The sequence below is a fragment of the Myxocyprinus asiaticus genome, chromosome 40, assembly GCF_019703515.2.
Source record: "Myxocyprinus asiaticus isolate MX2 ecotype Aquarium Trade chromosome 40, UBuf_Myxa_2, whole genome shotgun sequence".
In the NCBI taxonomy this organism is placed as follows: domain Eukaryota; kingdom Metazoa; phylum Chordata; class Actinopteri; order Cypriniformes; family Catostomidae; genus Myxocyprinus; species Myxocyprinus asiaticus.
The window spans coordinates 34,489,256-34,502,166 of record NC_059383.1 but is presented as its reverse complement, the minus strand read 5'-3'; the positions used below and the strand labels follow the sequence as shown (position 1 = coordinate 34,502,166).

Sequence of the window (12,911 nt, the reverse complement as noted above, 5' to 3'; positions counted from 1 at the left end):
AGTCAGTGTTGCAAAAATGATGCATTTCAGCTTTAAATCGCTTATGCTTGACATATGGCCACAAACTGTGAAATGTGTACAGCTACAGTAGTATTAAAGCAATGATTTTAAAACAGTTAATTCTGGCTTGAAAATCTAATTGGATGAGCAACATTTGAAGTCGTTGTGAAATAGCCAATATTATATGCACACCTGTGACTGAAAAGAAGCGTTATCAATTCTGCATAAAACGCTATGTTGCTACATTACTTGAGGGGTCTCACATGTCCTTGAAGGGATTTATTTTGCGGTAATGTCTGGCTGACTCTAGATTATCTTACTTATTGCGTGGCTACTTACCAAATAAGTAATTAAATGGATATGAAATAGTGAATTGAGTTTCAATGACATGTTATGTGAGAGGAAAGAGACCGTGGAGTCTCCATAAACAGCTGAATTCTGCCTTCGGTTTGCATCGTAGTTCTGTGAGGTGTTTATATGACAAACATTGACCGTCTGGCTGCTAATTATCCTGCTTACTACATGACTACTTGTGAAAGTAAATAAATACATGGACATAAAATATTGGTTTGAGTTGATATTATTTTATTAGCTTACTTGTAGAGATCATAGAGTGATACTGGAGTAAGAATACCCAGAAGACTAGTATACTATCACTTTATCACTGGATGTGTGGTCATTATTCAGAAATACCAGACCACTGGATAGCGTGATTGTCCAATCATAATCAAGTTTCCCAGAGAGTCATGTAATAAACTAAACTACTGACCTAAAACGATAAAGATCATATCTGAAAGAGAATGGGGCATTTATTGTTGAACGGTGCCTGCATTTGAATAAACATTATTAATAATGTTAGTGTTGTTGAGAAATTATATGTAATAACTGTATAAACATGTTTTAAAAAATAATGCATAGTCTGCTACAGTAGGCTGATTTATGATATATTACATTAATTATTGCATACCCTTTGGTGAGCCAAAAGATAGTCCCGATACAACCGCTGAAATGTTGCAGAGTGGGGGTGATTTATCACCTGCAGTCTTTTATGTGCGTGCTCTCCAATTGGTCCCTGATGTTTGAATCCAATGCCGCCCATGGCTTAATTTCTTCTTCACACTGTGCGGACTTAATCTAGAGCAGAATCGATACTTTGAGTGTGAAATGTCTGCTCGCTCAAAGCTGGATCATTTGTAGCTCTGTGAGGATGGATGGAATGTTTTCTGGGTTTCTACACAAGCATACACAAGCTTAAGATTTTTGTTAAAACCAATCACAGAAATATATATATATTTTTTTGCCACTATTCAACTTTTGACATCCTAGTTTAAAGGTGCATTTTGGTCAGAGCTGTGGTATAGTGGTTAACTTATGTGTCAAGCTGTGGTGCTCAGGTTCAGGGAGACTTTGGTTTGAATCTGGCCACAGTGATTCCTGATCCCTTTCCTCTTCTCCCTCCCCAATAATTTCCTATTTCATCTCTACTGTCTATAAAAGGGGTAAAAAAATATATAATTTTTGTGTATCGTACATTTGAAAAATTTCATTAAGTGTATCTTCAAATGACTGGTTGAGGTTCAGCTCTCTGTTGTGCAATTTTATAATGCGAAAACAAATTGCAGATGTGACATGTGATCCTGCAAACTGCGTAGACATGGCCTGTGTGCATTCAAGAGCACAAAATTGACTGTTAGTATCATCACGACTTGTTGACGTAATCTATCGGCAAGTATTATCTCAGTATAAGAGGTCATAAAGATCCACATCGATCAAAATGTGCATCTGTTGTCCATTAAGAAGGCATGAATGCAGGCATGTAATTGAAAAATGAAAAGAATCAAAGGGACAGAGATACAAACAGTCAAAGCTACCAGACTACAGAGCATCAGTTTAGCCTGTGAAATAATTAGTTAAAAACTTTGATTATTGCTTTAAAACTTTATAACAGAATGGTCACATTCTTTATCCTTTTCTGTCTGCCAGTTACCTGGTGATGGAGCTGATGGATGCAAACCTCTGCCAGGTGATTCAGATGGAACTGGATCATGAGAGGATGTCCTACCTGCTCTATCAGATGTTATGTGGAATCAAACACCTGCACTCAGCCGGCATCATCCACAGGGTAAGAAATATCTGTGCAACATCTGTACAGTGTGTTTTTGCGTTCATCTGCACCATTTTTCAATTGTTTTCCCATGTAAACATGTGCCAGATGGACGTCCTTGACCATCTTGCTGTGTTTTCAGCGTTTTGTGCAGAAGCGCCACATTTTTTAAACTGCGTAGCAAGTAAAAATGAACTTCAACTGTTAAGAAATGTGTCTCGAGACACCTGCGTTTGTTCTATTCTTTGCGTCTAGCTTTTTTTTTGGACAAGAACGAGTTAAGTCTGAACGGCCCCTAGGTGGGCTGTTCTTGGCCAGAATAAGATGCAAATTGTGCCAGATCTTTTGCTAATAGTTAAAGGAATAGTTCACCCAAAAATGAAAATTCTCTCATCATTTACTCACCCTTATGCCATCCCAGATGTGTATGACTTTCTTTCTTCTGCTGAACTCAAATGAAGATTTTTAGAAGAATTTCTAAGAATTTCTTTTGATCCATACAATGCAAGTGAATGGGTGCCAAAATTTTGAAGCTCCAAAAATCACATAAACCAGCATAAAAATAATCCATAAAACTCCAGTGGTTTAATCCATGTCTTCAGAAGTGATATGATAGGTGTGGGTGAGAAACAGATCAACATTTAAGTCCTTTTTTATTATAAATTCTCCTCCCTGCTCAGTCAATATCCACTTTCACTTTCACATTCTTCCTCTTGTGTTTTTGGTGATTCACATTCTTCATGCATATACCCCTTACTGGGCAGGGAGCAAAATAGGACTTAAATATTGATCTGTTTCTCACCCACACCTATCATTTCACTTCTGAAGATATGGATTTAACCACTGGAGTCTTATGGATTACGTTTATGTTTCCTTTATGTTCTTTTTGTAAGAAATTGTTCTTAATTTCTGTTCTGCAGAAGAAAGAAAGTCATACACATCTGGGATGGCATGAGGATGAGTAAATGATGAGATAATTTTCATTTTTGGGTGAACTATCCCTTTAAAAGTGTAGCCCAGTTACTTAATCACAAAAACCTATTTCACATGAAAATATTTGATATGCTAAATTAATAAAATCTCACCATGACCCCAATTTCCCCTTTTAGGATCTGAAACCTAGCAATATCGTGGTAAAATCCGACTGTACGTTGAAGATCTTGGACTTTGGGCTGGCGAGGACCGCTGGCACTAGCTTTATGATGACACCCTACGTGGTGACGCGGTACTACAGGGCGCCAGAGGTCATCCTGGGCATGGGATACAAAGAGAATGGTAAACCAATCCCAGGCCTGCATGAAAACTGGAAACCCCATTTATATGTAATATAATACTGAAATCAATTCTCATCTCTCAGATATTGGGTTTTAAGGACCCCATAAAATCATCATTTTGTGGCTTCTAGTCCGTGTTTGTTAGCTTTGAGGTAATCTGTGTGCCAGTGTACTTTTAAAAGTTGACAAATCAAACATTTAACAAATTTGCATTCATTTTCAGGGAAAATGGAACACAATATTGATGACCCATTTTGTTTGCAGGGGTGTGAAAAAATGTTTTTCCTACAAAATGCTCTCTAGAATTAGATTTTACCTCCCCTGATACCACTAGCCACTGACTAGCAAACCGACTAGCAATAGCAAGCTGCAAAACAGTAGTTTGATGGGCTTTGACATAAAGTAAAAGCTATTTAAAAAACTGAAAATCCCTTCAAATTTTCTCCTACCCCAAGATAATAGAAAATACATCAACACAGGAAAGAAAATTGTGTTTTCATGGAGTGAAAATGTCTGCTTTGTTGATATTAGTGTTGGTGATTTTGATGCATTTCAGTGACTCGATGTTCTTTTGATTCCGTTCACCAAAAAGATTTGTTCAGATTCGTTCACTGATTTGTTCATTAACCATTTCTTCAAGTTATGCCTTTGTGCCTGCAGATGGCAGAAAATTACCATCTTTTAAGTGATTGCATTGAACCAAAAGCAGTCATTCATGACCAGAACAAGTCTAATTATCCGTTATAAAGATTTGTGTGTCTTCAATTCTACTAAAAGACTTCAGCACTGCAGAGTGTTTAAGCATCATAAGAGTTTCCCCACAAATGACAACAAAGCAGATCTATCATATTGTGAACTGCTGAGCATAACTTTTTATCAAGCTATACAAAAAAAAAAAAAAAAAGATAACAACACTAGCCTAAAAAATAAGAAATGAGTTTACAGTTTACCAGTACATTCAGTTCGTTCACGAACCTCATGACAAACTAGTTCAGGGAAGGGGTATATTCATTCAGTAGGTCAAACCAATGATATGCTCATTCACAGCCCACTCTTGAATGCTATTGGCTCACGCTATAGTCAGTCTTTAAAACCAGGACAAAGCAACACAAATGGAATTTGCATGTCTAAAAATGTACGAAGACACTTTAAAAATAGAGTTAAAACACCATAACTGTTTTCGCCACAAATGGCAGTTTTTTTTTTCCATATATTTTTCAAATGCTGGACTTAATTTTTACCAAGACAGATAAAAAGTTAAAGAAAAGCCTAATAATATCTTACACTGTGACAAAGCACAACATTTCCACCCGTAATTCATGTAATTTTAACTATACATCTTCAGTCATTTCACACATTCATAAACTGGGAATTATGGCTTGTGCATTCAAACTTGACTTAGTGCATTTCATCCATTTATCTCTTTGTTGAACACGACTGACTCACACGCCGAACTGAACGAACGTCTTGCCTCCTCTCTCGTTCAGTCGTTTAGCATATTCTCATTCAAGGACGAGATAACTGAGTTGTTCATTTCGTTCACAAACGAGTTTACCATACATTCAGTTCGTTCATGAAAGAGACGTCTCATTTCATTCAGACCCAAATGACCAACTCGACTAGTTCAGTGAAAGGGCGTATTTGTTCAGCGGGTTGTATCAGTGATATGCTGACTCACAGCCCACACTCGAATGTTATTGGCTCATGCTATAATCAGTCTTAACAGGCATGAAAAGCCACCAAATCAGTCTTGTGCTTCAAACTACAGCTCATTGGCTTTGAAAAGTAAGAGAACGATTCGTTCACTTAAAAGATTTACCCAAAAAGACAGATTTTTTCACATATGAAACATCACTAGTTGATATTGTAAAGTCTGTGTTATAATGGAAGAGCCAAATTGGGTAAATTAAATGCTAGGTTTTTGGGTTTGAGGATTAGACACTTAACAATGACTTGAACTTAGTTTTCCTGCTAACCTCTTCTTAATTGGTTGAAACACTAACAATGTTCAATGTCCAATGACTTCTATTAATACACTAAGGGCCAAAGTCTTACTGTTGCTATGAGAGTTTGAGACAGAGAGGTCAGCCTATGGATTTCCTGTCACAAACTGTCCTCCGAGGTCTGTCCCTGTGCTCGGACTTTGATCCAAACTGTTGTGGAATAATTGTTTGTCTAATAATATCTGTGGCAGATACCACAGATATAATTAGCGAGAGTGACATAGCGGACATAGATTTCTCTTTCTCCCTTCATCTCTAACAATGTATTTGTGCTAATGCTAACTTCTTTTTTTCTTTCCTTCACTCTCTCTCTACTGCTTCTGTGCCTGCAGTGGATATTTGGTCAGTCGGTTGCATCATGGGAGAAATGGTGCGTCACAAAATCCTTTTCCCCGGCAGGGATTGTATCCTTCATAAATTATGATTTCATTAGCCAATAAGAAATTAGCAATAGCATCAATTATAGTTAATGTGAGACCAGACTGGACCAGTATTCATCTGTTCAGGCTAAAGACTAAACTACTAAATTACTGCCATATTTTTACAACATCTCTAACATTTAATCTATCTCTACCACATTTTTATCTCTATGCCTCGCACACTTTTACTGTGCAGATACTTCTGTGGTTCCAAAATGTCATTTTGTTTGTTGTATTTTGTTTTGAGCCAAGTCTCTTTTTCTCACTGTGTCAACCAGTGTTGGGGAATAACTTACCAAAATAGCGACGCTATTAATTTGACTACATTTTTAAATAGCATGACCGTAGTTCAGTCATGACAACTTTCGGAAAGATTAAGCATGTTAATGTAAGATATATTAATAGGATATTTGTCTTGGTGGACTAGATTTGCAACGCTGCTGCTGCTGCAGAGCAAGTACAGAGATTTGATACTGTTAGAACATACACAGACATACAGAGTTAATCATGTGGTCATGCTGTTGCACAATTAGAAAAACACCAGACATGCTGCATCAAGCATGTATGACATACTGCTGCTCAATTAGACATCAATGCACTCCACATTAGGGCTGCACGATAATGGTTAAAATGATAATCACGATCATTTTACTTAAAATCGTAATCATGATTATTAATCAAAAACAAATTTTTATAGCCTATATATATAACAGGGTTGCACTATTTGAAGAAAAAAATAAAAAATAAAAATAAAAATCACCGTTACCTGTTGCTTAGATATCAATTATAAAAAATTAAAAATAAAAAATCTAATAAATTATATAATCACATTAAACAGCAGCCCTCATGTTGAACAAAGAGTTATATCTACAATCTAGTAAATGATTTCCCAAATTACTGCCAATATAAGAGTTACTCTAGGTGTACACTTTAGTCCTCTTTAAAAAAAAAAAAAAATAATATTATTATTACTATTATTATTATTATTAGCATTATTATTATTATTATTATTATTATTATAGTATTGCAATATACAATAGTAATATATTTCTGTAAAAAGTTTGCATGCGTCATTGCTATACTGCATCAAGCCTTTATTTTTGCAGAAAAATGAAGGAAGGGTGTGTGTTGTTTCTGTGTTTAGTTTGGTATGCTTAGCACAAAATAATAACATGGTAAAATGTTTGCCATGGGGTTACTTTAGATTTGTTTAGAAACTTGTAATGGCCAAACTTATTTGGAATTACACAAATGTTCAACTGAAGTAAATCTGGAGCGCATTAAATATAAAGCGGTTAGCGCACATTAGTAAAGTGCACAAACTGAACAAATCCGAAAGAGCTTGTGATTTGGTCTGTCATCTGTAGACACAGCCTATAATGAAAATTAACAAGTTGTTAAGTTAACTTTACCTGGCTGTAATTTCTTCTTGTTAGCTCATTAATACCATAGACGGTTATGCTTAATTAACCAAAAACCATGATCGCGGTTAAAATACGATTAACTCCCCATGTATTATATCTAGACCTGTGGAGCTGGGGAGGTGGAGGGTTTTAGAGAAAACTCTCACAGGGTGCTGCAGTGAAACCAGCTTACTTGCAAACTGAGCAAATTTAAAGATGCACTCAGTAACTTTTGTGCCATCTTGGACTTACAGTGACACCTAATAGTGTGGATGCAGCATCATTCAAAATCAATTGTTTTCAGTTACAGATGCCATTGGAGAAATTCATTATTCACAATTAGCCATGATTCATTTAATCCAAGTGTGAAAGTGTCCAATAACAAGATGGTTACTGCGACTGAGTGAGTAGTATTCAGCTGGTCATGTGATTCTAAAATGGCAGCCCCCATGAGGGCACCCCTGCCCTATATAGAATAAAACAGCTTTTATAAGGTTACTGATATGACTAGTCCTCATCTCATGTGAGTGCTCATGATTTTATATGTTTCAAAATTACAAATAATTTCTTTAGGAGTAAAACTTTTTTAATGAGGAAAGAATGACTGAGTGCACCTTTAAATGTTAGGCAAAGAGAGAGGAGGCAGGTTGATCAGCTACCCAAGGGACCTAGTATCAGCTTACACCATGTGAGCCAATTGGCTTTACATATCACATGTGAGTGAGCTAACTGGCTTAAAGATAACAAGTTCAAAGTGTTTCATGGCTGTAAAAAGCTACTTTTTCCAATGACTAGCGGTGTAATGTCACAAAATGGTACATTTGGGACATTGTATTGCAAGAGCAGCAATGGAGTGGAGGGAGTAATCAGTCGCACTCACCAAAACCATTCTCTCTTTCATGTATGTAGTGCTGAAAAATCCAGATCATTTAAGTGAATCAGTTCGTTTGGACAGTTCATGTAAATAAACCAGTTAGAAAAAATTATAAACATATACATAGCAATGGGAACCTCAATTCAATTTAGTGATTTGTTTTGTTCAGATGGTTCATGTAAATGAACTAGTTCACATAAATGATTCCCTAATAAACTTGAGCCCCACAGAAGCATTAAAGGGACTTTGCCTTCTTTTTAATAATTCAATATTTTGTTAATTGCTGCTGTTTCTCACTGTATTTGAACTCAGTTATATAAAAGTTAGTAACTTATAGAGTTGCTTGACGGTGGTTGAACTACTTTAAGTTATGAGTTGCATGTAGCTTGGGAAGAAACAGTTTCAAAGTAGCTTCCCCAACACTGGTCTCCATCACCTGTCTTTCTTTGGTTTCCTTTCTTTATTTTTGAATATTGAGGATTTAATTCATTACTATGTTGCTGGAGCTTCACATGTTTATGTTTTTGGGTGGATTGTGGGGAACTTGTGTTGTATCCTCACCACTGAAATGTAATAATCCCTAAACATTAATTGAAAGAAATTTTCACGGTTAGTCATTCACTTGCTCTCCAGATACTCATTAGATTGTTGCACGTGTGGCAAACTTGCAGTTAGTTTATGGCAAATTTGCGGCAATGTTCACCAGACGTTTGCCACAGAGGTTTGCCATAGTGCTATACCGTCATGCAAAGATAATATTGATGCAAATTCTTTCAAACTTTATGCACCTGTATGACCAAAATCACAGTTAGATCTGTCCTGTGACAGATGGGTTTGACTTAAGCAATGAAAATTGTGAAAATGGCAGTAACTACAAAATCTGAGCTAAAACATTAACTTTGACCGCCAACTATAACTTTGAGGTTATTTTTGTAACTTTGCATTTGTGGGGCAGTATATTTTATTTTATTTAGTGATTTTGTCTGTCTCCTGCTATTAGGACACTGAAAATACTGTAGGAGGAATTTTCATTTAGTTTAAATATGCAGTCTTAGGTTTATAACTTCTGAAGAGCAGAGAGAAAGAGCAAAGGATACTTCAAAATCTAGATTAAAACATCCAAAATAGTGTTCAGGATATTCAGGGCTCGCATCAGTCTCGCATCATCTGATTTTAATAGCAAGCTACTTTTGCAATAGAGCATGCCTGACGTGAATAAAGTACTGTAACTATTCACCATACCTTCCTCTGCATTTCAGTGAGAAAAAGGATTTGTTCTGGAGCTCCATAAGTCAGATTTATGAAATATTACTCTTAAGATATTTCCAAAAGCACAACAGACCTTTCAGTGCATTATTCTTCTGAATTCCCTGCAATGACCTTACCGTTATAAAAAGTTGAGTGTTTTTCTGAACTCTGGTTCAGTCTAAAGCAGAAATGATTAAAGTTTCATTTAGTTTCTGTATACTCATTAGTTACAGGGGAATGGTGTCAAACTATTACCCAGTTTGCATTGCTCAGCTCAACCTGTTCTCTATTCTCCTACCGGCACTTAAGGTATTGATCTGTAGACCAAGCTGGCTTATTTGGGTCTTTTTTAAATTCATGAACACATGCCTAAATGAACTTCTATGCTGTGCTTTCTCATCAATAGCTCTAGTTAACATTTAAAGGGGCTAATTTACAAAAGCCTAAAGCAAACACTAAAGCTGTTGGTTAAAGTATTTGGCATAGTTTGTTTTTGCACCTTTTACGCGCCCAAGTTTTAGGCTTTGGCGAAATTTGCCCTTGATGTTTTTGTATCACATTCTGCTAACCTGTTTTAGATTCTAAATATAGAAGCCTCTAAGGATTGCCCTGCTTAATAATGAATTGTAATATTTAATACATGAAGTTGAAGGATTGTATTAACTCAGTAAACCAAAGCGAGCTCATAAGTGAGATTTTTAACTAAATAGGCTGAGTCAGGAGTTGATGGATAATGTTTTAAAATGAGGAATATGTCAGGTGTCCTAAAAATTCTGCTGTTAGCACCCATGAGTCACATTTTTTTACAGGCTGTCAAATCTGAACAAAGTGTGACATATTAGCTCTGTTCCAAAGCCTAGTGAGCTACCTACTTAGACAGCATTTTTAAGGCATCATAGGAGTGCTGCCAAAAAAAAAGACTGTTCCTAAAGAAAATCAAGACAGCTCACTAGGTTTTGGAACAGAGCTTTTCTATTAAGATGTACAGCATGTGCATTCTTTAATATGATATATGTTGTGTATGTGTGTGTGTGTGTGTGTGTGTGTGGTCTACAGTGGACATGTGGTCTATAGGCTGTATCTTTGGGGAAGTAATAAGAGGGTCAGTGCTGTTTCCAGGCACAGATCGTATCCTTCCCTTATGTTCGCCCTGTCTCTCTGCTCCTCTCTGATCTTTTCATTCAGCTTGAGAGATCATTCCCTCACATCAATATCAAATAAGACCCCTGTCATTGACTGCTTCTGATACTAACCCGAAAAGAAACTCCATATTAAATGTACAATGGAAACCATAGTTTCCACCAAAAAATATGCGGTTACTGTTATTGTTACTACACTAAAGCTGTGGGAACGTAGAATTAGCCACCACTGTCATCATAAACATGCTTAAAAGTAGTAATAATAAAACTCTTCATGACAGTAATATAATATAATATAATATATATTGGTATATTGGTATTATTATATTATATTAATAAATAATATATAAATTATTAAATGATTAATTATATTTTTCATTAAATAGACACATCTTACAAAGACACATCTTACACTGTTCATTTATAATTGTATAATTTATAAATGTATAATTTGTTATGGTTTTACAGTAGTAACAACTTTAGTAGTAATTTTGGGATTTTCATGGAAAATATGATTAACATTATGCATTTTAAAGAGAAACATAAAAATGGAATTTGTAAGGAAATGGGGAAAAGCATGAAATATATCTACTTTTGCGTGTAGGTACACATCAAATAATCAAGATGAAATGTCTTTTTATTTTGAGTCTCACAAATAGAATTAAATCCAAATTGGAAGCTGTTTGGAGAAAGAACCCCACCAGGCAGACTTAAATGTTTGTTTGGCTTTCTTAAATGTGTGATGGCAAGATTGAGAAAGGGTGTTTTTGTGTTTTGGGGCTGTTCCTGTAGGATGATGTAATATTGTTCTTTTGGCCCCGTCACTTTGAACCAGACCCCCCCCCCCTTTGTGGGAATCATAGGATGCCTGGGGAACAAAACCAGTCATTTGACTCCCCAAGGCCAGCTGGGCTACCATGACAACATCCATTCCCCCCTCTGTTGCTAGGCACCCAGAGAGACAGCTCTTAATATCTTCAGGATCCATTCATTTTGGCCAACTCAAACCTATCTGCCATAAACCAGTCCCTTAATCAAGAGCGTTGAACACCAGCGGTCTCCCTCTTCATTTCCATTCCTTCCCTGTTGGCCTAATTTCCCACTGCTACTCTTCTGTGAGAATGACATGAATGAAGAGAGAGAGAGAGAGAGAGAGAGAGAGAGAGAGAGAGAGAGAGATATGTGATTTCTTAAAGGGATAGTTCACCCGAAAATTTGAATTCAGTCATCATTTACTCACACTCATATTGTTCCAAATCCATAAAAGGAGATGTTAGGTAAAATGTTAGGGACTGACAGCCTCAGTCACCATTCACTTTCATTGTATAGAAAAAAGATGCAATGAAAGTGAATGGTGAATGAGGCTAACATTCTGTCTTACATTTACTTTTGTGTTCACTGAAGAAAGAAATACATAGGGGTTCACTCCCATCTCAATTTGTGATGATAATAAATGTGTTAAAGCATGTTCACTTATCAGTACGTCCATGTCTGATGTTGTTTATGCTCTCTACAGTTTAGGTAATTGCTGGTTTGTTTGAATGACCTTGTCTACAATCTTTGGAAACACATTAAGAACAGATGGTGAATGGAGACTAGTTTGAAAAAAATGTTCAGTGGTGAAATATCAATCAGACATCTCACTGTCTTTGTTTGTTTCGCTTGATTGTTTGTTTACAGCAATAGGCAATTTTGTGTGACATAACATTGCATGGAATGTTACAATAGAAATACACACTGTATTTCAAGACCACTTAAGTATAATGGGAACATAAACTTGATTTATTTGAACACTGTATAACATAAATTACATTTTTGTAATCCTAGAAATACTGTAACAAAAGTTAAATCATACACTGAAAAAAGTGATCCAAGGATCATTTTCTACTTAATCTAACCCATAAAAATTACTTTTGTTGGTATAAACTAATTTCATTGTAATGAAATTGAACCAGTTAAATTAGAACTGATTATTATTTTATTTTTTTAGAACAGTTAATTTTCCACATTAAGCACATTTACCTGACAATTTTTTTTACAGTGTATCTTTTGATGATCACATTAAACTCTAGGATTTACTAAAAAATAAATAAATAAATAAATACATTTTTAAATAGTTTTTGCAATATTCCAGGGTGATAACTATTCAGTTATATGTTCTGTCCAAGAGTCTACGGATGCAAATGGAGAATGAAATTGCTACTAAATTGCCTTTTTTATTTATTTATTTTTTTTTATATTTTTGAATTTTCAGAATATAATAATTTCCTCTTCTCCATCCTCTATGCTGTCAATTACAATGTGATCTGATCAATATTCATGTAAATTGTAGTTACGTTTGCATAGACACTGGTACGTACAATATCAGTGTGTGGACTTCTAGAACATAAACCCTTCTTATGCTTGTATAACTTGTATGGACAAGGGACCTACAAATATTTATGAAT

General features: G+C 35.6%; 1 protein-coding gene across 10 annotated transcripts in view; it reads left to right on the top strand.

The window, feature by feature from the left end:
* The window catches only part of LOC127430781 (mitogen-activated protein kinase 10), an 85,311-nt gene that overhangs the window by 51,902 nt on the left and 20,498 nt on the right, over positions 1-12,911 (top strand). For 8 of the 10 annotated variants that reach the window (XM_051680843.1, XM_051680838.1, XM_051680836.1 and 5 more), the window contains exons 6-8: positions 1,984-2,122; positions 3,214-3,379; positions 5,714-5,785. In XM_051680843.1, the coding sequence (XP_051536803.1) occupies positions 1,984-2,122; positions 3,214-3,379; positions 5,714-5,785 (377 nt within the window). Of the gene's footprint in view, positions 1-1,983; positions 2,123-3,213; positions 3,380-5,713; positions 5,786-10,381; positions 10,454-12,911 lie in introns of all 10 variants that reach the window. The other 2 variants (XM_051680839.1, XM_051680837.1) reach the window with 1 other exon arrangement.